Source organism: Notechis scutatus, chromosome 3, assembly GCF_049901735.1.
Source record: "Notechis scutatus isolate UNSWTSFEM ecotype Mainland chromosome 3, rNotScu1.2, whole genome shotgun sequence".
In the NCBI taxonomy this organism is placed as follows: Eukaryota; Metazoa; Chordata; class Lepidosauria; order Squamata; family Elapidae; genus Notechis; species Notechis scutatus.
The window spans coordinates 210258904-210283849 of record NC_142011.1 but is presented as its reverse complement, the minus strand read 5'-3'; the positions used below and the strand labels follow the sequence as shown (position 1 = coordinate 210283849).

At 56.7% G+C, this 24946-nt stretch overlaps 1 protein-coding gene across 1 annotated transcript; it reads left to right on the top strand.

The window, feature by feature from the left end:
• The first annotated feature begins 479 nt into the window (after window positions 1-479).
• On the top strand, window positions 480-24744 carry HSF1 (heat shock transcription factor 1). Its single transcript, XM_087958920.1, is given in 16 exon segments — window positions 480-850; window positions 7546-7654; window positions 9552-9688; window positions 11402-11526; window positions 18677-18752; window positions 19043-19104; window positions 19224-19249; window positions 19252-19319; window positions 20547-20677; window positions 21818-22042; window positions 22831-22935; window positions 23633-23738; window positions 23842-23907; window positions 24237-24279; window positions 24282-24305; window positions 24420-24744. Coding segments are annotated over 16 exon segments (1626 nt in total). The 5' UTR covers window positions 480-727; the 3' UTR covers window positions 24620-24744.
• Window positions 24745-24946: the final 202 nt, after the last annotated feature.

The window sequence follows — 24946 nt, the reverse complement described above, 5'->3', positions numbered from 1 at the left end:
GGGGGTCACACAGAGTTGGACACAACAACAACCGTAAGGACCTATTTTACCGGCTTGCACGAGCAACGGGGGAAGGAAGCTTGGAGCAAGGATGGTCCACGCAACTCCGATCGGGTTCCCCCCAAAGGCTGACATTTTCCTGCCCTTTGCAGCGCGAACGCCCCCACCGAGGACGCTGCCGCTGCCTCTCTTCGCACAGCCGAAAGCAAAAGAAGCGCCTGCAACGCGGGTTCATCGGGCCAGTTGGAGCCGTCCTGCCGGCATCCTCAGCGGCAGAAGCCGACCGTCAGCGTCCCGGGAAGGACCCCCGTCCTTCCGGAGACTCGCCAAGCGGAAGGCGCCGGGAGAGCCCCTGCAGGCAGCCCCGTGGACGGTGCGAACAGGTGGAAGGGCTGCGCCTGCGCGCATCTGTGCACGACAACAGGTGGGAGCGCATGCGTGCTACCACAACCAGTCCCTCGCACGGCGCGAGGCACAACAGTGCGTCTAGACGGCGCGTGCGTGCGTGCGGCGTTGCGTCTGCGCGTCGCAAGATGGCGGCGGCCATGCCCGTTCCTTTTGAGGGAGCGAGTGCGCAGCGCGGCGTCGGGCTTTGGCGAGGCCGGAGCAGCCGCGGCCGCTAGTCGTTTCCGCGCCGCCCGCTCCGGCGGCAGCAGCGGAGCCCGTCGTGGGGCTTGGCCGGCCCAGGGAAGCGGGCCCGGGCTGGGCTGGGCTGCCCGCCGCTAGCATGGAGCCCCCCGGCGCCGTGGCCGGAGGAGGCGGAGCGGGCAGTAACGTGCCGGCCTTCCTCACCAAGCTGTGGACGCTGGTGGAGGATCCGGACACGGACGCGCTCATCTGCTGGAGCCCGGTGAGGAAGGCCTCGGGCCACGCGGGAAGCAGGCCGCGGCGGGGTCTCAGCCCGGGCCTGGGTCCCTCCGGCTCCTGTCCGGTCGAGGCTGTCGGGTTCGGGGAGGAGGAGGAGGAGGCGACTTCCTTGTGGGAAGGGGCGACCGGGCAAGTGGGGCGGAGCAGAAATGCCTTGCGGTCCCTCAGGAGGGGATGCTCGGGGGCTCCTCAGGTGAGGCTCCCTCGAAGGGCCGGTGATGGAGCCCCGGAGAAGCCGCTGCTCTGGAGCGACGCATCTCAACTCCCGGGGGCTTTCGGGTTGGGCGGGCTACAACGACCACAGGCTTGCGGGATTCTGGGAGTTGTAGTCCCCAAGTCTTAACGTTGCCGATATTGGAGAGCGCTGCTTTAGAGCAGGGGCCTCCAACTGTGGCCGCTTTAAGACTTGTGGACTTCAACTCCCAGAATTCCTCCTCCAGTCATGTTAGCTCAGGAATTCTGGGAGTTGAAGTCCACAAGTCTTAAACTGCCCAAGGTTGGAGACCCCTGCTTTAGAGGATGAAGAATGTAGAGGGTTTCTCTGTTTCTGCCCCAGCTCTTTGGTGGTGAAACAGCCTAAGGTGGTGAAAAGTGTGTGTTATTCGCCCTTTACTAATTTGCCCTCTCTTGAGTTTTCTTAACGTGTGTTTTTGTATCTTTCTTTACTCCAGTTCATACCAAAGAGTGCTTTTTAGACTGTTTTCAAGCATAGGAAAAGAGCCATTTGGTATTTTTTCCCCTTTATACTTGTTACCCTAAGGAGACCAGTATTAGCAATCTGTCTTTTTCCCATTTCTCCTCTATAGGTTTTATAGCGGGGCAGTTCTCAATTAAAATATCAGCGCTGTAGGGGTGTTTTAAAGTTTTTATTCTCAAAATGGTACCTGCTGCTTATCTGCTGGCATCGTTTGAAAAGTTACTTTACTGTTTGGCCCTCCTGTGTAGTTGGAGATTGTGGTTTAGGTTCTGGTCCTTCTTGTTGCGTGGTGCAGGTGTTATGGGACTATTGGTCACTGAGCTATAATGTCCCAGGGATTTCCATTGTTCAGCGTCTCCAAGAAGCTGTGAGTCGGGACCACTGGAATATCTGTCATCAATATAGCTCAACAGGAGCTCAAGCAATCTGTACTTCTGTGACACACTTTGGGTGAGAGAAAACAATGTGAAATTAAAGCCGGATGGAAATGCTATTGAAAAATAAGAAACTGAGATGGATGGAGTTGCAATTTATCTTAAGGAGCAGTTTTTCCAGAAAGGGAGAACTCTTGATGCTTACCTTAACTAGATTTGTCCTTAGCGATTATGTCAGTGTTCGAGCACAGGGAAAGGGCCAATATTCCAATATTTGAGGGGCTCCTACAAATACAAGAGCGTGACCTAATTTCCAAACACCAGAAGGCAAGACAGAAACAGTGGATGGATACTAATCGAGGAGAGAACCAACCTAGAACTAAGGAGGAATTTCCTAACGATGAGAACAATCAACCAATGGAACAGCTTGCCTTCTGAAGGTGTGAGTGCTTCATCACTGGAGTTTTTTAAAAAGAGACTGGACAGCCATTTATCTGACATCGTATAGGGTCTCCTGCTTGAGCAGCGGGTTGGACTAGAAGACCTCCAAGGTCCTCTATTATTCTATTCTAGGCTAAGAAAAGAGAAAAGATTGTTCAGATTGTTTAGTGGCAAAAGCCTAGAATGAGGCTTCCTCTCAGATCTCTGTTTCAGTAAACAAGTAAAGAAATCTGTAGCAATCTTCCAACTAGCAGAATATCATGTGCCTAAAAAAGTGTCTTAAACTGAGTAATTTATATAGTAATTGTTCTTTTAAGTAAGCTCCCCGTGTTCAGAGGAGTTTTATTGTTGCAAGTGTGCAGTATCTCTAAACAGATGGTTGTTTCGCTTCTGCCAAAATGCCTCAATGGGAAGCTACCACTTTGAAATGCAATCAGTGCCGCTAAATCAACATTTGAGAAAAATCCAACTTTGAAGAATAATAACTGCCCAGGATTGATGGGATGGATTCATAGCTCCTGAGGAAAGACAGGACTGGAGGCCGTTTGAGTCAGTTTGGGAAAAGGTCTCTTGAGGATAAGAAAAGTATGTTCCAGATTGTAATTCAAGGATTGTGGTTATATTGCATCTCATGAGAGACAACGGTAGAGTTGTAAATATAATCAGTCCTAATAAAACATTATAGCTAGGTAAAAGCAATACTGTGTGCCTTTCCTAGTGACCAATGTGCATTCAGGTGGTCCTCAACTTGCAGCCATTTGTTTAGTGACCATTACATCAGCCCTGAAAAAGGTGACTTATGACTGGTTTTCACAACCGTTGCAGCATCCCCATGGATCAACATTTGGTTCATGACACTTGCACTGTCCCAAGGTCACGTGGTTCTCCCCCCACCCACCCCGTTCGTAACCTTCCCAGCTGGCTTCTGACAAGCCAAGTCAATGGAGGGAGGTCACATTTGCTTGACAACTGGATTTACTTGTGCGCCCTCTCCGTTGTTTTTTTTTAAGGCTCAGGTTGGGTAATTTTGTAGCATTCTGGCTCTTGGAAGAACAAAATGTTTATATATGGAGTACCATGTAGATTTTCCCTTCAATTGCGGAAGAGGAGAAATACTTTCAAAGCCTTGTGGGGAAAAATGTGCCTGAGCTAAGTTCCTTAAAAGGCACACTGAAGAGGTGATAGGAAGCAGCCTTTCCAGGAAAGTTGCTCTTCGTTTATCTGTGTGCCGGGCCAAGAAATAGTGGCTGTGTCTTCTTACAAACCTCCACCAGTGGAGCAGCCACAGCTTCCCAAGGCAAACCCTTCCACGATATTCTTGTGAGCTTCCTGACAGAGATTGCTGAACACTCCTCGGTGGACTCCTGGCCTGCCAATGGCCTGACTCAGTCCTGTAGCTTGGCAACAGGTGCATCCTAAATACGGACAGCTGACTTCGGACTCATCTGAACTTCATTGGGGTTGACCGTGAGCAAGGCTGGGTTGTAGAGGACGGGAAACTAGATGTCAGGGAGCTAAGAATGACTCAGGCTCACAAAGCACACTAGCAAAAGGGTACTTGTCTTTAGATAGGTTAAAAAATAAAAGGAATCAAATCTGTACGCCAGCTGCTCCCTGAAGAAGGCATAATACCAACAGGTCCCCCAAAGCAGGCGCCCTCTTTATATTTTCCATTTCTGTGACAATTGCAGGATGAAGGCGAAGGTTTGAAGCATGGTCAGGAAATGCCACTTTAAGTGGATTTGAATTCCCCCAACCCTAGTGAATTGCATCCTAGCATCCTTCAGGAGCCAGGTGGCGATTGGTTGAAGCCTCGTGGGTTGTCCTTGCGATAACCCAGACGATTAAGGATGTGCCTGATGAGCCGAGGAGACCTTACTGACTTCAGAAAGGAGAAATCCAGCAGAGTAGAGTCCTTGGCACCTGGGAAGCCTGAAACACACGGGGTGATATAACGGGCCTATTTTTACCCTGCATACACCAATAAAGATGTGTGTGTGGCAAGCCGGTGACTGGGCCTATGGTAGCCTTGTCAGTCTTGCATAAGAATAGCCTTAGGATTCACGTGTGAGTTAGAGCCCTCTGCTGTATAAGAAATCTCTGGCTTTGCAGTCGATGGGAAAAGGCCAGGGAATGGGATTGGGAGACGACCTACGAGCTGTCAACCGTTGCCCCCAAAGGAGACTTTCCGGCAGTGTCACTTGAGGGCAGGTTGCCTGGTCCAGGCAAGGATTCCAGGATCAGTGAGTAGTTTGGGGAGTCCAAGATGCGCCTCCCTTTCTCTGAACTGGCAGACCGAAGCCTGGGCCAAGGGTGGCACAACCCTTCCCAGCTGTGTTTGTTCTCCAACCGTATGGCGTTGTCTCAACGGGAAGATGACTCAATGGCAGATCTTCTTCCTGCCATGAGAGAAAATCCAGTTGTACAATGGTCTCTTATGTTCTTCTGCCAGATTGGAAAATATTTCTTTTCCTTCTGAAGACACCCTCATATTTTGGCAATAAAACTCCCGCTCTGTGAGCCGTAGGAATAATGGCATTTTGCTTAACAAAAGGGATGCCTTTAAATAATAAAGCTCTCAGAACAAACCATGCAGCGATTGCTCCTACCAGCAGCTCCTTGCCGGAAGCCGGGCTGAGGTGGGTGGGTGGCCAGAAGGCTGTTGCGCCATGCACTGCCCGGCACTGGCCTGGCCTGGCTGAAGGGCCCCGTCCTTTCTGGAAGGGCCCCCAGAGAAGGTGGGGGGGGTGGCCCTCCCCTCAGGTCCTGATTTTGACCGATTGCCAGTCCTGCACCAAAAGGGCCCCTCGAACCACAGGCCGGGCTTTCCCACGCCAGGAACTCCTCAACTTCGGACCAGAATTGAGCCCCACACTTCTGTTGCTAAGTGAAACATGGGCTTAAGTGAGTTTTGCCCCATTTTACGACCTTTCTTGCCACTTTTGTTAAGTGAATCACTGCAGTTGTTAAGTTAGTCACACTGTCGTTGAGTGGATCTGGCTTCCCCGTTGACTTTGCTTGTAAGGAGATCGCAAAAGAGGGTCGTATGACTCTGGACGCTGCAACCGTCGTAAGTATGAGTCAGTTGCCAACCATCTGAATGTAAATCACGTGGCCACGGGGATGCTACAATAGTCCTCGGTGTGAAAAATGGTCATGTCACTCTCTTCAGTGCCGCTGTAACTTTGAACGGTCAGTAAATGAACCGTTGTGACTCGACTACCTGTATATGAGTTCTTTCAGCTTCAATTAGGTTGATATTATTTATTTCATCATATCTATATAGAATGAAGTAATTCATTGTGGCCTGCAAATATTGCCCTTATATAATAGCCCAATTAGTCAAGCCAATAACGTATGGCTGGTTCAACAAACCAAGATTAAAACAAAAGTGGTTAATATGTCCTATAGAACCAGCTGAATAAATAAAGGTGCAGCCTTTCCCTGGTCACCTGTCAGTCCTATCAGGTACGGCAGAAGAAGAAGGAGAAACAGACACCACACAGGTCTAAAGCTACTTTCAGTACAATAGCTGTAGTGATAGAACCTTACTTGTCTGAATCGCTTCATCGTGAGGGGTCTGTCAGGTGTTTTTGCCCATTTCTCTCTTGGTCTGGGTTCAAGTTTTGTTTGTCTCAGCAGAATAACAGTTGGAAGGGGCCTTGTAGGTCATCTGGTCCATCCCCCCATCCAAGCAGGAGACCCTACCCCGTTTCTGGCAGCCTCTCTCTTCTTGAAAGCTTCTAGTGATCTTGATTGTTGCCTTGATATTGGACCTTCCTTCTGTACTTCAAGGCCATCTCCTTTATTCGCTCGGCCACCTGTGATTGGCATCGGAACCCTGACTCTCGTCTTCTCGCTTGCCTTTCTCTCTCACAGTACAGGGGAAATGCCAAAAATGGGTAAATAGCCATTTGTTTAGAGAGAGAGAGAGAGAGAGGTAGGTAGGTAGGTAGGTAGGTATACCTGGGAAACTGCAGAATGAAAAATTTGTCTCGGTACTTGGGAAAATCATTAAGCAGTTGGCTTGCAAGCACTTAGTAAAGGATCAAGACAATTACTCAAAGCCAGCATGGGTTTGCTGGACAAATTTTACTGTTTTTAAAACTTAATTTATTAGATTAGGAGAACCAGGGAATGTCAGGGACGCAGTGTACTTAAGACTCCATAAAGTATTGGATAATGTTGCTCATGGGTTCCCTCTTGATAATGAATAGCCTGGCTACCCAATGGACTGGCCATGGGTTGAACCACGGCTCTTCCTTAACGGGTTTAGGTCTGCAGAGCTAGGGCTTCTTTTACCATCTCTTTGCGGGGAGAATCTGGGTGGAGGAAACTTGTGTGGGGGGGGTCCTTGTTCTCTCCTCCATCCCGAGAGGGATTCCGAGGAGCCGGTCCATTTGGCGCTGCCGCCGCCGCCATTTTCACTTCCCAGGAAGGCTGCGGTGGGCGGGGGGGGGGGCGTGCGGCATTCTGGACAGGACAATGACGCTGGCATTTAACCCTGCAGCCTGCCAGCTTCTGGCATCTCTTGTCCCTCCTAATTTTTCTCTGGAAGGGTTTGAAAAGTCAGGCGTGTGTCTGCGTGGGAGGCTTCTCCTCCTGACTAAAGACAGGTTTTCAAATATTTCCCACGGGGCTCCCGGCTGCCTGGACCTGCCTCCTGCCCGTGGCTGCCTCTTTCTGAGCGGAAGGGGCTGCTGCAGCATAGGCAGTCCTCGACTTACGAGCATCCATTCAGTGACCGTTCAGAGTTACCACGGCATTCTGAAAAAGTGGCTTACGACCGTTTGCACTCTCGCCGGCCACCTCCGCATCCCTGCGGTCACGTGATCAAAATCCGGACCCTTGGCAACCGATTCATACTTATGACGGTCGCAGTGTCCCAGGGTCACATGATCCCCTTTTGTGACCTTCCGGCCAGCAAAGTCAAGGGGGAAGCCAGGTTCACTTAACAACCAGGTTAACAACCACAGCGATTCACTGAACTGCTGTGGCAAGTCAAGCTGTAATGTGAGGCACAACTCGATGGTCTCATTTAGCAATGGAAGTGTTGGGCTCAACAGTGGTCGTAGGTGGAGGACTACCTATAGGCATGTCTGTTTTATGGCTCGGCTGGCTGTGCTCCGGCCAGCTGGCGGACTCCTCCTTTCTCTGTCGTTGCAGAGTGGAAACAGCTTCCATGTTTTCGACCAAGGCCAGTTCGCTAAGGAGGTCCTTCCCAAGTATTTCAAACACAACAACATGGCCAGCTTTGTGCGGCAGCTGAACATGTGTGAGTATGCTCAGCGCCTGGGGAAGGTCTGCCAGGGACACACACACACACACCCCTGAGATGCTGCTTGGGGTGGAGCCCAGCGGGCGGGTTCTGGCCGTGCCCAGAGAGGAGATGGCGCTTTGCTCCGGTTGCGTGTGGTGCCCGGGGGCTTCTTGGACTTTCCTTTGAGTTCAGTTGAGGCAAAGTCCATGGTGCACAGCCGTGACCTCTTCTGATGCGGGGTGCATCGGGCAAGAGAAAGTTGGACTTTCTGCTCTTCACAAAATGCCCTTGAAGCATGAAATGTGAAATAAACATTCAAAGGGTTTGTCACTCAAAGAGCCCTGGGGGTGCAGTGGTCGGAATGCAGGATTGCAGGCAAACTCTGCCGACAGCCAGCAGTTCGAATCTCACCAGGTTCAAGGTTGACTTTTGAGGTGGGTAAAATGAGGACCCAGATTGTTGGGGGCAATAGGCTGATATTTGTAAACTGCTTAGAGGGGGCTGGAAAGCACCGTGAAGCAGTATATAAATCTAAGCGCTATTGCTTTCATTTAGCTGTCCTCGGTTTGGGGGTGCGCTTTTTCAAATTCCTACCCTCAGTTTCTCCATAACAGGACCGAGCATCGTCTTGTGGCAACGGACCCCAAATGTTCTGTGGTTCCTGAAATAGCATTTACTATTTTTTTTTTCTATTTAAGAATAGAAATACAGTAAAAATACAGTACTGAGAATTTGGGATGTCCACCCATCGGCCTCCCTGCCCGAGGTTGCCTGCAGCACCGAAGAAATAATAATCAGGGGACCCCAGAACAAGTGCAGCTCTCCCATCCTTTAGGGCTCCCGATGGGAGGAGAATAGGAGCCGCTTTTGTCAGGGCCCCTGCCTCAGCCCCCGAGGAAAGGGAGGGCAGAGAAGCCCCATATCCATAAAAATAGCTGCCCTAAAGGGGCAGGCGAGGCTTGGCGCTTGAGCCTTGAGGACTAGGGTCTCTGCTGCTGTTTGTGTTCGTAAACAGGGACACCGTGGGCCAGGAGACCTTGAACCTCGGCTTTTGCCGGCCGGCTTGGCAGAAGAAAGGGCTGAGAGCCTCTGCTGGTGGCCTCAAGGATCCCCCTCAAGGGCGGGGGGGGGGGAGCTTTTAGAAGGAGGAGGGGCTTTCTGGAGGAGAGACCGGATACCAAAGATGGAGGCTGCGGCCGAGAGCACCGGCCACCAAGAGCTTTTCCCCAAAGGCTCACCTGGACTTCCTTCTTTGCTTTTCCTTTGAAAACGTTTTGTTCTCATGCAAGAAGCTTCTTCCGTTCTTGGGTGAGAAGCAGAACCTTTTCAAGGAAAAAAAGCAAGAAAGTCCAGCTTCCTTTTGGACAACCCTGACCAGGATGATGGAGCAGCTCCACAGACTAAGAGCACCACCAAACAGCCAAGGGAAACGGGCCGCCCGTAGGTCCTGCTTCAAACCGGGCCCACCTGATGCTTCTGGGAGGCTGTGCTGGTTCAGTTCTGCTCCGATCTGCAACCCTTTCCATGCTTCTCCAAAAAAGACACACACACCCCCACCCCACCCCGGCTACCTGCGGGTGGGAAGTGTTTCCTTTCAGCTCCTTGGCATTTGGGAAAGTGGGCTTGTAAAAACGAGAGCGTTGTTAATCTGAGTGTGTCCTGGGAAGCAGAATGACCCCACGCCTTGGAGGGGCAATGGATGCCGTGCCTCAGGGGTCTCCTTGGCAGCTGTACGACTTGTGGACTTCAGCTCCCAGAATTCCTCAGCCAGCACGGAGTCCTGGGAGTTGAAGTCCACAAGCCTGAAAAGTGGCAAAGGTGGGAGAGCCCTGCTGTAGATGACCGTTGGGTCGGCTTCTCTGGTCTCCTCCGCTCTGGCTGCCCTCACACTGGGGCTCCTCTTGTCTTTCAGACGGTTTCCGGAAAGTGGTTCACATCGAGCAGGGGGGGCTGGTCAAGCCCGAGAAGGATGACACGGAGTTCCAGCACCCCCACTTCCTCCGGGGCCAGGAGCATCTCCTGGAGAACATCAAGAGGAAAGTCACCAACGTGAGTCTGCCGGGACCAGCCGAGGTTCAGAGGAGCCTGCCTGCCTCCCTCCCTCCCTCCCTTCTTTTCATCCTTCCTTCCTTTCATCCTTCTTCCCTCCTTCCATCCTCCCTCCCTCCCTCCCTTCCATCCTTTCTTCCGTCCTTCCTCCTTCCTCCCTCCATCCTCCTTCCCTTCCTTCCTTCCTTCCTTCCTTCCTTCCTTCCTTCCTTCCATCCATCCATCCATCCATCCATCCTTCCTTCCTCCTCCTTCCTCCCCTCCCTCCCTCCCTTCCTTCTGTCCGTCCCTGGGAGGGGGAGGAAGCCTCTCTCTGGCAGGGCCCTGGGATGCCAATGACGAGGGCGAGGCTGAGGAAGCCGATGGCTGGAGACGGATGCTGAGGCCTTAAGCATCCCCCCATCCCGTCCCCCAATTCCTGGTCCTTCTGCCGGCCGAGAGCTGAGCCGAGGTTGGCAGGGGGCTGAATCTCCCCTCTGGGGCAGCTAAAGACGCTTCTCCTGCTGCGCCCCCAATGACTCCTCTGAGTCAGAGTCGCTCTTCCTGGGACAGTTTCTCCGAGGAATCCACGGGAAGAGGAGGCGGGTGCCAAGGACCGGCCTGCTTTTTCTTCTCTGAGTTGAGGAGACCGAGAGCCCCGCGGACACCCTGTTTGTGTGGAGAGCCTGGTCTTCCAGAGGTTTGGCTCTGCCGCGCCCTCAGCTGGATAGCAAAGGGGTCTTCCCCCCCCCAAAAGGCAGCACAACCTTCTTTACCAAGAAAGTCCAGTTGCCATTTGGAAAAATAGCAAAACAAAAGGCCTTTGGGGGAGCCAGGACCTGCATCCGGGGTCTCTAAACTCAGCAACGTGACCGGTGGGGGATTCTGGGGGTTGAAATCCACACGTCTGAACGTTGCCAAGTTTGGAGGCCTCTAACCTGGACGACGGAGAATCTCCATAGACCCATTCAGACAATCCGAATCTTTTTACCCTGAAACTTCTATTATCAAGAGCGAGCTTCCAAAAATCAGAAGCAGATTCAAAACCCTTTAATTTCCTACTGTTTGTGGGCAGGTGTCCAGTATCACAGTGTTATTTTCCCCAGGAAACTGTTCCGTAGTGCTGTCACTCTCATGCGTTGATGCCGAACAGCAGAGGTCAACCTCTTCAGAGAAAAACCAGAAAGTCGCTGAACGGGACGGCTGAGAATCTCCATAGACCAATTAGGTAGTCCTCAACTTACTTAGTGACCGTTTCAATGCCACTAAGAAAAGGGACTTATGACCCATTTTTTCAGAGTTATGACCTTTGTAGCATCCCCTGGTCATGTCAAAATTCAGTCAGGCAACTGACTCGCATATATGACGCTTGTTGCAGTGTCCCTGAGTCACGTGATCCCCTTTTGTGACCTGACAAGCAAAGTCAACGGGGAAGCCAGGTTCACTTAACAACCATGTCACTAACTGAACAGCTGCAGTGATTCACTTAACAAATTTGGCAAGAGAGGTCATAAAATGGGGCAAAACTCACTTAACAACTGCCTCAGCGACAGAACTCCAAGGTTTTCAATTGTGGTCGAGGACTCTCTGCGGTACTTTTGAACTCTGTCCTGGTTTCCTGACTTCCTGCACGGGACCCCTAGCCAGCCATTTCCTCATTTCCAAGTTGAGTAATGCCTCCCTCCCTCTCCTCCCTCTCCCTCTTTCCCTCCCTCCCTCCCTCCCTGCTTTCAGGTATCCAGCATAAAGAACGAAGACGTTAAGGTTCGCCAGGACAGCATGACCAAGTTGCTGACCGATGTCCAGTTGATGAAGGGCAAGCAAGAGAGCATGGACTCCAAGCTGATCGCAATGAAGCAGTACGTACAGGCCCGGGGAGGGGAGGGGGTTTGTGTGTGTGTGTGTGTGTCCCTCTCTCTCTCTCCCCCTCTCTGCTCTCCCTTCCTCTGTGTTGTAGCGCCCTCTCCTGGCAAGTGCCGGCAGCGCCATCAGCACCCAAAGAGTGGAAATGCTCATGAAAACTCTTGGCCACCTACTGGCCTCCTTGTTTTGTTTCCTTCCTTCCTTCCTCCTCCTTCCTCTCCCCCCTCCCCGGCCAAGTCGGTCTTGCCATCTTTGTTTCCGCGACACAAGACGACATTCGAGGATAAATCAGGGCCAGGAATCTGCATCCTCCTAAATCTCCCAGCCTTGTAACTTTTAACTGGGCAGAACGGTGCATCGTAGGGCAACCGAGGTACCCCCAATGGGCTAACTTGTGCAATATGTCCAAAATTTGGGAGCCCCACCACCCCCAGGACTCCTGTGGAACTGAAATTTGGCAAAGTTTGTAAAACCTTTGAGGATGCCAACTCCGTCGTAAAAGTTTGTGGCGTAATGTAACCCTTCGCGTGGTGACGTAGTTCCAACCGAGGCCCCCCGGAGTGCGTCCCAGCGCTTCCCTTGAGGGCGTTGGAAGCTCCGTCCTGGGGAAGGACGCCCTGGAGGAATCCGGCCAGGAGAGAGAGGGACGAAGGGACGAGCCAACCAGCCCCAGGTTGCCTAGCAGGATGAGTCAGGTTGGAGGACAAACGGGGCATTTTCCAGGGGTCCAAAACGAGAGCAGCATCCCAAGAGCAGGTCAGAAGCTACTCTATAAAAAGAGGGAGCGGAGGTGGGAAAGGGGGCGAAAGTTAGTTCTGCAGAGTCGTTTTTGTTGGCAAAGTTATATCCCCCGAGCTGCAGGGTAGGAAGCCTGGCTGGAGGAAGGAAGGTTTCAGCGGAAGCCGAGGAAGCAAACCCTTGGCCACCCTTGGCCCTCAGCTGCCTTGACGGGGATGGGAGCTTTCTACCCACCAGAGAGACTCCACCCAGGAAGCAGGGGCCCTTTCCCCTCCCCTCCCCCTCAGGGAGGAGGGGCCTGCTCTGCGGGGAGACCCTGGTACCTTTCCCTGCGGCTGAAGGACTGGGCCGAGGCGGCGGCCGTCCGGTCTCTCTCTCTCTCTCTCGGCTGAAGGAAAGGAGCCTGCCTGGCCCTCTGGCCCTGGGCTGCCCCAAGACGATTCCCACTTGAGGGGGGCTAGGAGGTGGAAAGGAGAAGTCGTCTGCCTGACATTCACAGGGCTCTTTCGTCTGTGTGGATTGATGCTTATGAGCCAAGAATCTTTGGGGGATTCGCTTATTTGTAAAACACATTTATTTATTTGAGTCATTTGCCGTCCATCTCATATCCAGCAACGGTGAGCAATTCTGGTGATGCAGAGCTGTGAAAGCAAACCAATAAAACGGCACCCAGCTAGTACCCAGCGGTGGCCTGTTGGGGTCAGCGGCTGCCCGTCCAGTGCTCTGAGCAGCCTAGCCGTGTGTGTGTGTGTGTGTGTGTGTGTGTGAGTGAGAGAGAGAGAGAGAGAGAGAGAGAGAGAGAGAGCAGGTTGGCTATCTCCAGATGGCGCCTTAGTTCAAAGGGAGCTTTGTGCGAGGGAGAAGCGAGAGGAGCCTCCAGAGGCAAATGAGGATTTATTATCCTTTGGTGAGAGATGGGGTGGGGGGAAATACCTGGAAATGCCACAGTAGACTTGCTTGTTAATTGGGGGGGTGTTGCTGTTTTCCGCTGCCAAATGAGACAGCGCTAGTGCCTTTGGCCCCTGTCCCGCTCGTAGGGAGTGCTTTGCGCGTGGGAGACCCAGTGAAGCCTAGTGGTGACTCCTGGGTCGTCCTCTTCGCCACCTGTGGCCCCTTGGATGCAGAGAGCCAGAAGGGCGGATCCTGGCCGGAAGTCTCAGTGTCCTCGGTGCTCAGAGCCCCCGCGGAGGAGGGGGCTGCCAGTTAGGCCGTCCCCTGGCAAGGTGCAGCCTCCCTTCTCCTGGGTCCTGTCCTGGGAAAGGAGGAGGGAGCCGCCCGCCCAGGGGAATCCGTTCGGCTTGCTTGTCAAGTTGTAGGAACGGCATCTTGCAAGCCTGGACAGACCTCTCTCCCTCAATCCCCACCTTTGCAGCTGAGGAGACCAGGCAGGGTCCCTTCTGAGGCTTTCCCCACGCCCAGGTTCTTCCTCTGGGCTCAGCCGCCTCTTCTCCGGCCACCGCCCTGGCTGCAGCTCTTCCCGCTGTCTCCCAGGGCGACCCCACGTCCCATTACACCGCCTCCCCTGAGGGGGCATCCAAGTCTAGTTCTCTGCCAATCTGAAGGCCACCTGGAAGTTGTCACCTTGTGTTTAGAGCGGAGAAACACCATCCGACTTGTGGCATCCTGCTTGTGTGTGTGTGTGTGTGTGTGTGTAAGGGCCTGTTGTGTATTCCTCTGGGCCTGGTGGGATGTTGAAGCCCTTTGGCCAGGACTCCTGGTGCATCGCTGTCCTTCCCCAGACAGCAGCAGATATACAGACGAACAGAGTAGGAAGGAACCTTGGAGGTCATCTAGTCCAACCCCCTGCCCAAGCAGGAGACCCTACATCATTTCTGACAAATGGCAGTCCAGTCTCTTCTTGGAAGCCTCCAGGGATGAAGCTCCCACTTCTGTTCCATGGGTTGGTTGTTCTCACTGTCAGGAAATTCCTTCTTATTTCCAGGTTGAATCTCTCCTTGATCAGCATCCATCCATTATTACTCCTTGTCTGGCCTGGGAGAATAGCTTGACTCCTCTCTGGGGCAGCCCCTCCCTCAAATCTTGGAAGGCTGCTCTCCTGCCTCCCCTGGTCCTTCTCTTCCCTAGACTGAGCCAGGCCCGGTTCCTGTAACCGTTCATTATATGTTTCAGCCTCCAGTCCCCTCATCATCCTGGTTGCTCTTCTCTGCACTTTTTCTAGAGTCTCCACATTGTTTTTTATAGTGTGGTGACCAAAACTGAATGCTGTATTCTAGGTGTGGCTTTCTAAAGTGGCAGTAGTGCCTCACCTGATCTTGAGATAAAAGAAACCCGTTATGACACCCCACCCTCCACAGGGCAGCCCTGCCCCCCGTTGCCATCCCATGGCAATACTCAGGTGTGCTGCATCCCTCCTGTGTTCCCATCAAGCAGAGAAGAGTTGACAAAATACCTGCAAAGCTGCAGAGGGGGGTCATCTTATGCAGCCCCCCCTCGCCCCCCCCCCCCGGCTGTTTCTGGGGTGGCTGTTCCTTGTTCTTGTCTAGGTGGCTCAGCATTCATCTGTCTCCTCCTCCTCCTCCTCCTCCTGCTGTGGTTTTGCTCTCTGTCCCCTGAGCTGGTTTTGGAGGGCAGCTTCTATCCTACCTGGAAGTTGGACATCATCTCAGTTCAGTGGTCCGTCTGGCTCCCGGAAAAGGAGCCCATAAGAAAGCATGGCCAATCTAGTTATGAAAGAATGAGCGAAGCATACAAGAACGATAAGAGAGTCTGAGAGTGTGAAATGTTGTTTTTGGCAGTGTCCGAAATGAAGTTTGGGGGAAGCGTTGGACATGGGAAGAAAGAAGCAAGAGGCAAAGGGAGAGAGCGGAGCCCCCCTGGGCTGCGGTTGACGGAAAGGGTGCAAGGGGTCCCCATAAACGTTGGGAAGGGAGGCATTGGTGTTGTCTGGGCACTGACCTACCTGGCAGGCTGGACTTTGCTCTCGGTCAGCTCCGGGAGAAAGCACCCACGTGAGAAAGAGGCTGTGTCATAGGTTGTGGGTTCACGAGAAAGTGATGCAAAGGGCTTTGCCTGACTACGGCTGTGCTCAGGTGAGGCCACTTCCTGAAGACGTGGCTGGGGTGGGGTGGGTGGGTGGAAAGCGGGGCCTGAGCAGAGAAGGGCCGGGGTCCGAGGAAACTTAGGAGCGATTCTGAGGACGGGCACAGCCAGGGCTGGGCACTGGTGCCTGCCTCCTCCCCGTGTGGCCCTTGCCGTTTGGTGCCCGCCTCCCCAGAAGGCAGACCTGCCCCCCTCCCCGCCTGGCCGTCTTTCTGGGGTTGCTAAAGATCAGAGCGGCTTCCCTCCCCACAGAAGGAACCTCTTGCAGGTGCTCTGCGTGGGGGGGGGGGGGCGCATCTGCTCCTTCTTGGACCTCCTGGGCAAAGGGGCTTCCATTTCTCCAAGGTTCCCCTCCCCCCCCTTTTTTAAAAATAGGTATAAGGAACACAGTTTGTCTTTTGTAGGCCTTGGGAAACTCCTCTGAAAGTTCTGCTCAAGAGCTCTGTGCCTTTTAAATAAAAAGGAGACCTTTAAATAATTAAATCAAGGATTGCCCCCCAAACGTTTAAGACTTCTTTTCGTGGGGAGCTTTATGCTGTTTCTGTCCCCTGAGACCCCCTCCCCCGCTCAGTTCCCCTCTCGGGGAAGGTGGCGGCTCTTCCCCGTCTCCCAGATTGAGCCCCGAATCCCATCACCCCTCATTTCCTTCTCAGCGGCCTGGAGGGGCTGCCAGCCGAGCAGATGCTGGCTCGGTTTTGGGGTGGGAGGGCTAGGCCCCTTCAGGGGAGGTGCCTGGCCTTCTGGGGAAGAGGGCCGGCTTGGACAAGCGCACAGGTGCGTCCACCTGTCTGGGCCCCTGCAGGCAGGTGTCACCCCGCCCGGCCTCTCTCAGTACAGCCCCTCCCCTGCCAATCTGCCAGCAGCCTCCTGATTAAGCTGCTGGCTGGCTCCCTCTGCGCCTTTGATCAGCCGCCCCCCACAGGTGTCCCCCCAGTGCCATTTGATCTTTCCATGGGTGGGGGGAAGGGGCCCAGCAGGGCCTCCCAGGATGGATCTTTCCCTGCCTTCCTTTCCACCGAAGCCCTTCCAGGGAGCTTCGCTGATGGCCAAATGGGGGGCGGCTCCCCCTCCTTAGCTCCTCTTGTCCGAATGGAGCCAAGAGAGGCTTCGTTTCCCCCACACAGAAGCTTCCCACTTGAGCCCCTGCAGGACCTCCAGTGCCTTGGACTGGAGGCAGAGCAGTCCCTTTCCTTAGAAATGCAAAAGGGGGGCTTGCCAGGTTGAGCCAGAAGGACTGGCCTTCCCCTGGAAGACTTTGAAGACGGTCCCCGGAGGCCTCTTGAGTTTCGGTTTGAGGGGCAGGGCTTCCAAATGCCAGGAGAAGCTTCCCTCTCCAGGGGCAGCAGGGGCTGCTGGGAGCACCGACAGGTGTTGCTTTCTTGGTTTAATTTAGATTGACCACTTGTCTCAGATTCAAAACTCTGGGTGGCTAGCAACAATTAAAATCCGTGTGTGTGTGTGTGTGTGTGTGTGTGTGTTATACACACATACACACACACAAGCTCAGCCACCAGGATCAACAAAAGCCGGCAAGAACACAATTAACACAAGTTAAACTTGATCCTGTGGGGGCATTCATTATGACTGGCTAAAGAGCCAGTCTGTCCAGGCCGTTGGCCAGCATAACATCCCACCAGCCTCTCTCTTCTACCCTTTCAACCATAGCATCTGCCACTGTCGTTTCCTCTTTTCCGCATACAGTCCTCCGTCCCCCGTTCTCTCAGTTCAGTTCCACTTCAGGTCATTTCATCACTTACTTTGAATTTTATTCACTTTTGTTTTGCCTTCTTCGCCTCTCCAGAACGTGATTTTCTTTAAAATCATTCTGCATTTTGTCCTGTTTTCCTATTAACTTTTCATTCTTCTTTTTGTTCTATTTTTTCCCCTTTTTTCTCTATTCATATTGCATGGACTGAGGATGAAGTGTATTGGGCAAGATTTTCCTTTCCTTTTTCGTATCGGTTCCGCTGCCTGTTGGGCAGGATGCCGGGCGTGTAACCCAAGGCCAGCTTAACCTTGAGCCTCCTTGCAAGTCAACACAAAGCCGCCTGCGTCCCAGCAATTTGGGAATGGAGGCGTTGTGTGAACACAATTCAGAAAGAGTAGTGAAGGTTTCTGTTCCGCCTGGGTTCTTCACAAGAGTTGAATCTGCCATTTTTACTTAACCGAAGTTAGGTCCATAGAGCATTTCGTTCCTTCTGCGTGGCAAGCATTCAAAATATTTTATTGATTTATTCCATTCCTATAGCCGCCCAACTCAACCAAGTGGCTCAGCTTACAAGTCTAAAATTATAAAACAATTTAGAAAACGTCAAAATAATAAAAACAATAAATTCAACATCAACCGTGATGATAAATCAACAGTAAAGCCGAGGCCTTAACACATTTCGGGCCCAAGTACATTTTATTGTAAACTGCCCAGAGAGCTTTGGCTGCGATTGTATGTTTAATTATTTTTGAAATAAAATAATAAAAAACAATAGGTAACGTTGGTAGATCCTAAAAGGCACTGCAGGGTGTGGAGAATGGGTACTGCAACCCTGGAGGTTTTTAAGAAGAGACGGGCCCCCCGAAATGGCCTGGGGCCTCCTGCTTGGGTAGGCGGTTGGGCTAGAAAAGGGGGCCCCAATCCCTGGGCCCTAGACCAGCGGAAGGCTGCAGCGTTGCCAGCACGGGGAGCCCCACAGGCGGCAGGCAAGCAGCCCAGGAAACGGGGCCCCTCCGATCCGTGGAAAAATCCCTCTGCACGGAACTGGTCCCCGGTGCCCAAAAGACTTGGGGGCGGCTGGACTAGAAGACCTTCGGGGTCCCTCCCCACTCTGTCCTTCTGAGGTCCTGGGGCTGCTGAGCCTGGAGGCCGGGACGGGACGGCGGCTCTCCCCACCCCAGGCCTGCATATCGACAGACAGAGCTGGCATTATAGGAAGTCCTCATTTGGTGGCTGTTTGCACTTAGGACGGTGAAGAAGGAAGTAATTTTGCAACCTGCCCTCCTAGTTGGGGCCTGTGCAGGTCTGTCAAGCGAAGGAAAGCCAAAGTAAGGTCTTAAGCACAGTCATGGTTTCCCTTAGCGACCGCTATGCTTAATGGCTGAGTTGCAGGTCCCAGTTGTGGTCACTAAACAGGGACTGCCTATAGCCTCCCGGGGGGGGTGGGGGTTCTAGGATGCTCGATGCCCAGGAGGCCAGGCCAGAAGCCCCTGGAGAGTCGTGGGAAGGAGGACCCCGGTGGTTGGGCTGCCGCTGCTGGGAGGCCGGGGCCTGTCTGCGGGAGGCCCTCCTGGGGCCTGGGGGTGGGGTGGCCCAGGAGGCTGGGTCTCCTGATGGCCTGGTCGCCCCTCTCCTTGCAGCGAGAACGAGGCCCTGTGGCGAGAGGTGGTCACTTTGCGTCAGAAGCACACGCAGCAGCAGAAGGTCGTCAATAAGGTGAGTTTGCAGCCCCCTCCCCACTTCTGTGACCCCACAGCTTGCCCAAGGGCCGGAGGGCATGTGCCCATCGGTGGGAGGTGGCGGAAGCAGCAGCCTGGAGGGCTTGGGGCTGGGCCCTGATCTTGGGCCCTGAGTCAGGCCTCCCACCCCCAGCAGCCCCTCTGCCTTGGGAAGCAGTTGGCCGCCCCCAGCAGGCTCCCCCTTTCCCCCGCCTCTTCTGGGGCCCCCTTGCTCCCAGGGAGCAGCCCCCTCAGGGCCTCCTCCTCTTCCTCTTCCTCCTCCTGCAGCTCATCCAGTTCTTGATCTCCTTGGTGCAGTCCAACCGCATCCTTGGGGTGAAGAGGAAGATGTAAGTGAGCCTCCAGGGGCACCGTTGAGGGGCAGCAGGGGGGAGCTCCGGGTCTGGCAGGGCGGCCTGGGGACCCTGGCTGGAGGGGGGCCTCACTACTCCCCCGCTTTCCCTTCCAGCCCCCTGATGCTGAACGACGGCAGTTCCCCCACAGCATGCCCAAGTACGGCCGGCAGTATTCCCTGGAGCACCTCCACAGCCCCTCCCCCTACTCAGTAAGTACAGAGGGACCGTTGTTGTCAGGCTGCCCCTTAGGACCCCAGCCCCCCCCCCCCCCCACTTCCTCCTCCTCCGGGTGTCCCTGGGCAGAGCTGGCTGCCTTGCCTGTGGGGAGAGCCTCCAAGAGGACTGGCATCTCTCCCCTGGGCGACCCCTTAAACAGGAGCCGATACAATCCTCGGTTGCATAAACAGACAGGCATTGAATCAGAAGGACGTGGGGTATTCGGACCACTTTTATAAACCCTCCGTAAGGCCACACCTGGGATCCTGCATCCCGGTTTGGTCCCCACGTTACAAAAAAAGAGGTTGAGGCTTTGGAGCAACTGAGAGGATCGAAGGCCTGGAGGGTAAAACCTAGGAAGAACGGCTGCAGGGTTTGGGTTTGGCCAGGACTGGGGGGGGGAGACATGATAGCAGTAGATCAGCCCCGTATTTGAGGGGCTCAAGAGAGAGGAACCTCCTAGGAGGGAGGACAGTGAACCCCTGGAAGGGAAGCTGCCCCCAGAGCTCCATCCCGGGAGGCTTTGAAGGGGAGGCCGGGCAGCCATGTGTGCTGCAGGTACAGGGACTCCTGCCTGAGCAGGGGCTGGACTAGAAGGCCTCCACGGCCCCCTCCATCCTGGCTGATGGACTGCTGCAGCCCCTCGGACTCCGGCCGGCCCTTGGAGCTGTGTGAAGCATCCCTCGGGCCGGATCCCCAGGCAGGGGGGCCTGGCGAGCCCTCACGTCAGACATCCACGCCCGAGCGGTCCTTTCCCAACGGAGGCAGGTCCTGGCTGCCTCTGCCGTTGCGCGGCACGTGCCCCTTGGGACCGGGGTGCCTGGATCCTGCTCTTTTGGGCCCCCGGGGCTGCAGCTCCCGTCCCCCACGGGGCGAACCCAGGCGCAGCGCTCCCTTCGTGCAGGCCAGGCGTGGAGCCCCGTTCCTGAGCCCCGTTTCGGCCTCCCTCCGGCCTCCCTTCTCTCTCCTGACTGGCTTCTGTCCACCTTCTTGGCTTTCTCGGCCCTCTTCTCAAGCTTCATTACCAAGGGGTTTTGGGGGGGGAGGCAGTTTCTGCAGGGGGAGAAGTCGGGGTAGGAAGGAGCCCCTCCTGGGAAGGGGGCTCCCTGCTTCCCTCCCCTCTTGGGGAGGGAGGGGGCAGTGCCGGGGGAGGGCTGCCTCCTGGCCCACGGCCAGCTGGGGAAAGATTCACCTTGCTCCCCCTCCCCTCCTCACCGCAGGCCTCCTCCCCAGCCTACGGCGGCCCCAAACTCTACTCTCCGGACTCCGGCCCCATCATCTCCGATGTGACCGAACTGGCCCAGTCCAGCCCGTCTCCCTGTCCCAGCAGCAGCAGCTTTGAGGAGGAGAGGTAGGGGGCTTCTCTGGGCGGGGGGGGGGGCCTTTCCTCGGAGACAAGGGGAGGGCTGGGGTTGGTCCTCCGCGTTTCCCGGCGAGGAAAGGGAAAAGGGTTCCAAAGCGAGGAAGGGCTTGACTGGCGTTCCAAGGGGGCTGGGGACGTCCCGAGCCCGTTTGGGGTCTTCATCCTTTGTGGCCTTGATGGGGAGCCGCTCAGTCACTCCCCGCTGGCTCTGAGGCTGCTGTGCGCCGTCTGCCCGAGGCCCCTCCCGCCACGCTGCTGAGCCTCGAGGGGACTCTAAGAGGGGAAGGCCCCCTCTGCACTCCCGGCCCCTGCTTGGTGCCCTGCCCAGTGTTCCCTGAAGACCCCGGCCACCTACTGCTTCCTCCCCCCCACCCCTCAGCCTGCCTGTCATTTGAGGGCCAGGCAGGAGCTCCTGCTTCGCAAGGGGAGCCGAAAGGGGCCAGTCCTGCTCCGTGTTTACTCCGTCTCTGGAGCTGCTGGCGTGTGAACCCTGGACGTTCCCTCCACCTCCAAGGTGGAGACGCCACAGAAGGCGCAGGGAAGAGCAGCCCAGGTGACGAAGGCCTGGAGGCTGAAACCTTGGCAGGAATTGGGCAGGCCTGGTCGAAGGAAACAGGGACCGGGGTGACCGGATAGCAGCCTTCCCATATTCGAGGGGCTCCTACGAAGACGAGGGAGGGTGAAGGCCCTGAAGGCAGGAGAAGAAGCAACCAAGGGGGGAAACCAATCGAGGAGAGAAGCCACCTGCCACTCAGGAGGAATTTCCCTGCATTGAGGACCATGAACCAGTGGAACGCCTGGACTCCAGAAGTTGTGGGGGCTCCATCATCCCTGGGCGTTTTTAGGAAGAGGCTGGACAATAATTTGCCTGAAATGGTGCAGGGCCTGGACTAGAAGACCTTCAAGGTCCCTTCCACCTCTGTTATCTGTCCCCAGGATTTGTTCTCCCCCTTCAGAGGAGAGATGAGCTGGGGGGCGAGGGCAGCTCTGTGGTGGGGGGACCCTCCCCGTTCATTCTTCTGCCTGCAGCCGCTAGCCGCCTCCTCAAAGCCGCGGTGTCCTCCGGCCGGGCCAGTCGGCCTCTGCCTGCCTGCCTTCATTGCCCCTCCGTCTCCCGGACTCTCCTAGGAGCAGCCCTGTGGTCCGCATCAAAGAAGAGCCCCCGAGCCCCTCGTGCAGCCCCTCCGCGGAGGAGGCCAGCCCCCTGGGCGCCCCCCTCTCGCCCTCCACGTTCATCGACTCCATCTTCCAGGAGGACCAGCCCAGCAGCACTTCTTCCACAGCCCCTGCCACCCAGGGCCCCCGGGCGCAGCAGCCCCACGAAAAGTGCCTCAGCGTGGCCTGCCTGGACAAGTAAGTGGGGGGCACCCAGCGCAGGGGAGGGGGCCCCGTCCCCGCCCGAGCTCCACCTGGAGGTTGGCTGCAGCCCAGGGACGCCCGGCCCTGCCAACGCTTGATGGCCTCCGAGTGGGCCTTCTGGGGCTGGCCCAAGCAGGATATCGCACCCCCTGCCCCAAAGGCAGAGCCTGAATGGGGGCGGGGGCTGTGTTGTCTCCAGAGCCGGAGGGGGGAGCCAGTCTCGGGGGTCGCAGGAGGTGGCCTGGACAAGAGGGGTGGGGCTCCCTGGGCGGGGCGTCTGCAGCATCATCTCAAGGGGGTCGCTTCCGAGCCCCCCCTGGGCTTCGAGGTCCAAAGCCCCCTAAAACCTGAGGCCCCAGGTGGGAGGGATGCTCCCCCAGGACGGACAGACGGACACACACGGACACACACACACACACACACAGCGCATGCCCGGTCTGGGCTGGCATCCTTTGGAGGAAGCCTCCAGGAAGAGCCCCGTGGCAAGGGGGGGCTGGGCCTCAGCGGGTGGGGAGACCTCGCTCGGGCCCTGCAAGGGGGCAGGCGTGGGCCCCACTCCGGGCTCTTGGGCTGCTGCTCATGACCCTGGCCTGCCTGGGCAACAAGGAAGCCCCTCCTGGGCCTGCCCGATTGCAAGGCGGCCCCCGGTTGCGCCTGGGGCCTCTCCTCCCCCCGCCCTCAGCCTCTGGCTGGCCAAGCGCTCTGCTCGTCCCCCCTCCCCCTCCCTCCAGGTGGGCCCCAGGTGGGTCTCCATGGAGGCCTCTTCTTCTTGTATCTTTCAGGGTGGGTCGTGCTCCGCAGATGCCTGAGGTCACCTGCCTTTTCCCCAGCCCTTCCTCCTCCTCCTCCTCCTCCTCCTCCTCTCTGCACTGCAGACCACAGCAAGGGTCAGCATTTCCTCAGCCGTGGCTGCCAGCCCCTCAGGAGCCGAGTGGGGAGGAGGGCAGGGCGCGGAGAGGGAGACGCCCAGGCAAGGGGGCTGGAGGGGGCGGCGGCTGCTTCGCCCTCAGGCGGCGCTCAGGGACGCAGCCAGCAGCCAGGGCATCTGCCCAGCCCCCTTGGAGGGCCCAGGGGCCTGGCTGCTGCTCCGAGCAGGGTGGGGCTGGCCCGGAGGGTCACCAACCCTTCGGCCCAAGGAAGGGGGTCCTACATCTTCCAACCCGGTGGGGGGGGCAGGATTCCCTGCTGGCGGTAGAGCGAAGGAGCCGGGAGAGAGAGGAACGGGAGGCCCCTCCTGACTAGCTGAGAAGGGGCGCTGGGGGGCTACACAGCTCTTAGGGGTCCAGCTGGCCTCTCCCCATCCTGGGGGCCTGGCCAGGCAGGGGTCCTCCCAGCCTCCCCACCCACCTCCCTGGGACTCTGCTGGCTCTTGGGAGGGAGGGGCTGTGCCGGGTGCCCCCTGGCAGGGGTGGGTCGCACAGGCGCCCCAACGGAGGAGCTGGAGGGGCAGCCCAGGCCCTGGCTTTCTCGGTGCTCCCGTCCCCCAGGGACGAGGGGCCAGTGGTGGTGTTGGCAGGCCGAGCCCAGGGAGCCCGTGGCCTGCTCTGCCCTCGCCCCCCACCAGGCGCCCTTTTCCCTCCCCAGGAACGAGCTGAACGAGCACCTGGAGACCATCGACTCCAGCCTGGACCACCTGCAGAACATGCTGACCACGCACAGCTTCAGCGTGGACACAAGCGCCCTGATGGATGTGAGCCCCCCTCCTCCTCTCGGGGACTCTGGGTGGGGGAGGGGCTTCAGGGGGAGGGGACCCTGCCCCTAACCCGGCTCCCTTCCCCCTCCTCTCCCGCCAGCTCTTCAGCCCTTCCGTGGGGGTGGCGGACATGAACCTGCCGGATCTGGACAGCAGCCTGGCCAGTGTGAGTTTGCGGAGGTCCCCCAGCCCGGCCCCCTCCCCAGCAGGCCCCTCGGTCCTCCCTCCCTCCCTCCCTGGGGCTCCTGGCCCTTCTGGCCTCAGCTGGGAGAGGCAGCTTCCCTCTCGGAGGGGGCGCCTGGGGGCACGCTCACTGCCCCCCCCACACACACCATGGAGAGGCCCCTCTGAGCACCGAGAAGGAAGGAAGGGGAAGGAAGGTGGAAGGAAGGGGGTGGGGGAGGGGCCAGGGCTGGTGGTCTGTTGCTTGGCTGCCTCTGTGGGGGGGCTGCCCTCGGCTCCCCCCGGCATCTCACCCCGCGGGCTCCCTTGCAGATCCAGGAGCTCCTCTCCTCCCAGGAGCAGCAGAAGCCGGCCGAGGGGAAGACGCCGCGGCCGACGCAGGTGGGCTCCGGGCTCTGCATGCTGGGCCAGCCCAGAGGGGAAGGTCTCTCCCCGTGGTCCATTCAGGGGCCCTGGGCCGTTCCCACCCCTGACCCCTTTCCTCTGCCTTGACAGGCAAGCAGCTGGTCCACTACACGGCCCAGCCCTTGTTCCTGGTGGACTCCAGCACGGTGGATGTGGGCAGCGCGGACCCGCCCATCTTCTTCGAGCTGGGGGAAGGACCCGGCTTCCCGGAGGGGGAGGACTGCTTGGAGGACCCCGGGCTCTCCCTGCTCTCCGGGACAGAGCAGCCCAAGGACCCCGCGGCGTCCTAGACCCCGGTTCAGCCAGGAAGGCCGCCCTGCTGTGGGGCTGAGCTGCTGCTGCGGGATAAGGGGGCTGAGCTGCTGCTGCGGCGGCGGGTGGGGGGCTTCCCAGGCGGTGCGGTGGGCCCTGCTGGCCCGAGAGCGGCCCAGGGCAGGCGTGGGGCTCGGAGGGACGTGGCTGCCAGAGGACGCCCGCCTGGCCTGCGTGACGGTCACTCTCCGTGTCTTGAAGGCGACGCCTCCTGCCCGAGAGACTCCGTGGCTCCTCCGAGCAGCCGGGCAGAGGGCGGAGGGGGCTCCCTGGGGGACGGCTGCAGCCCTGCCTCCTGGGGGCCC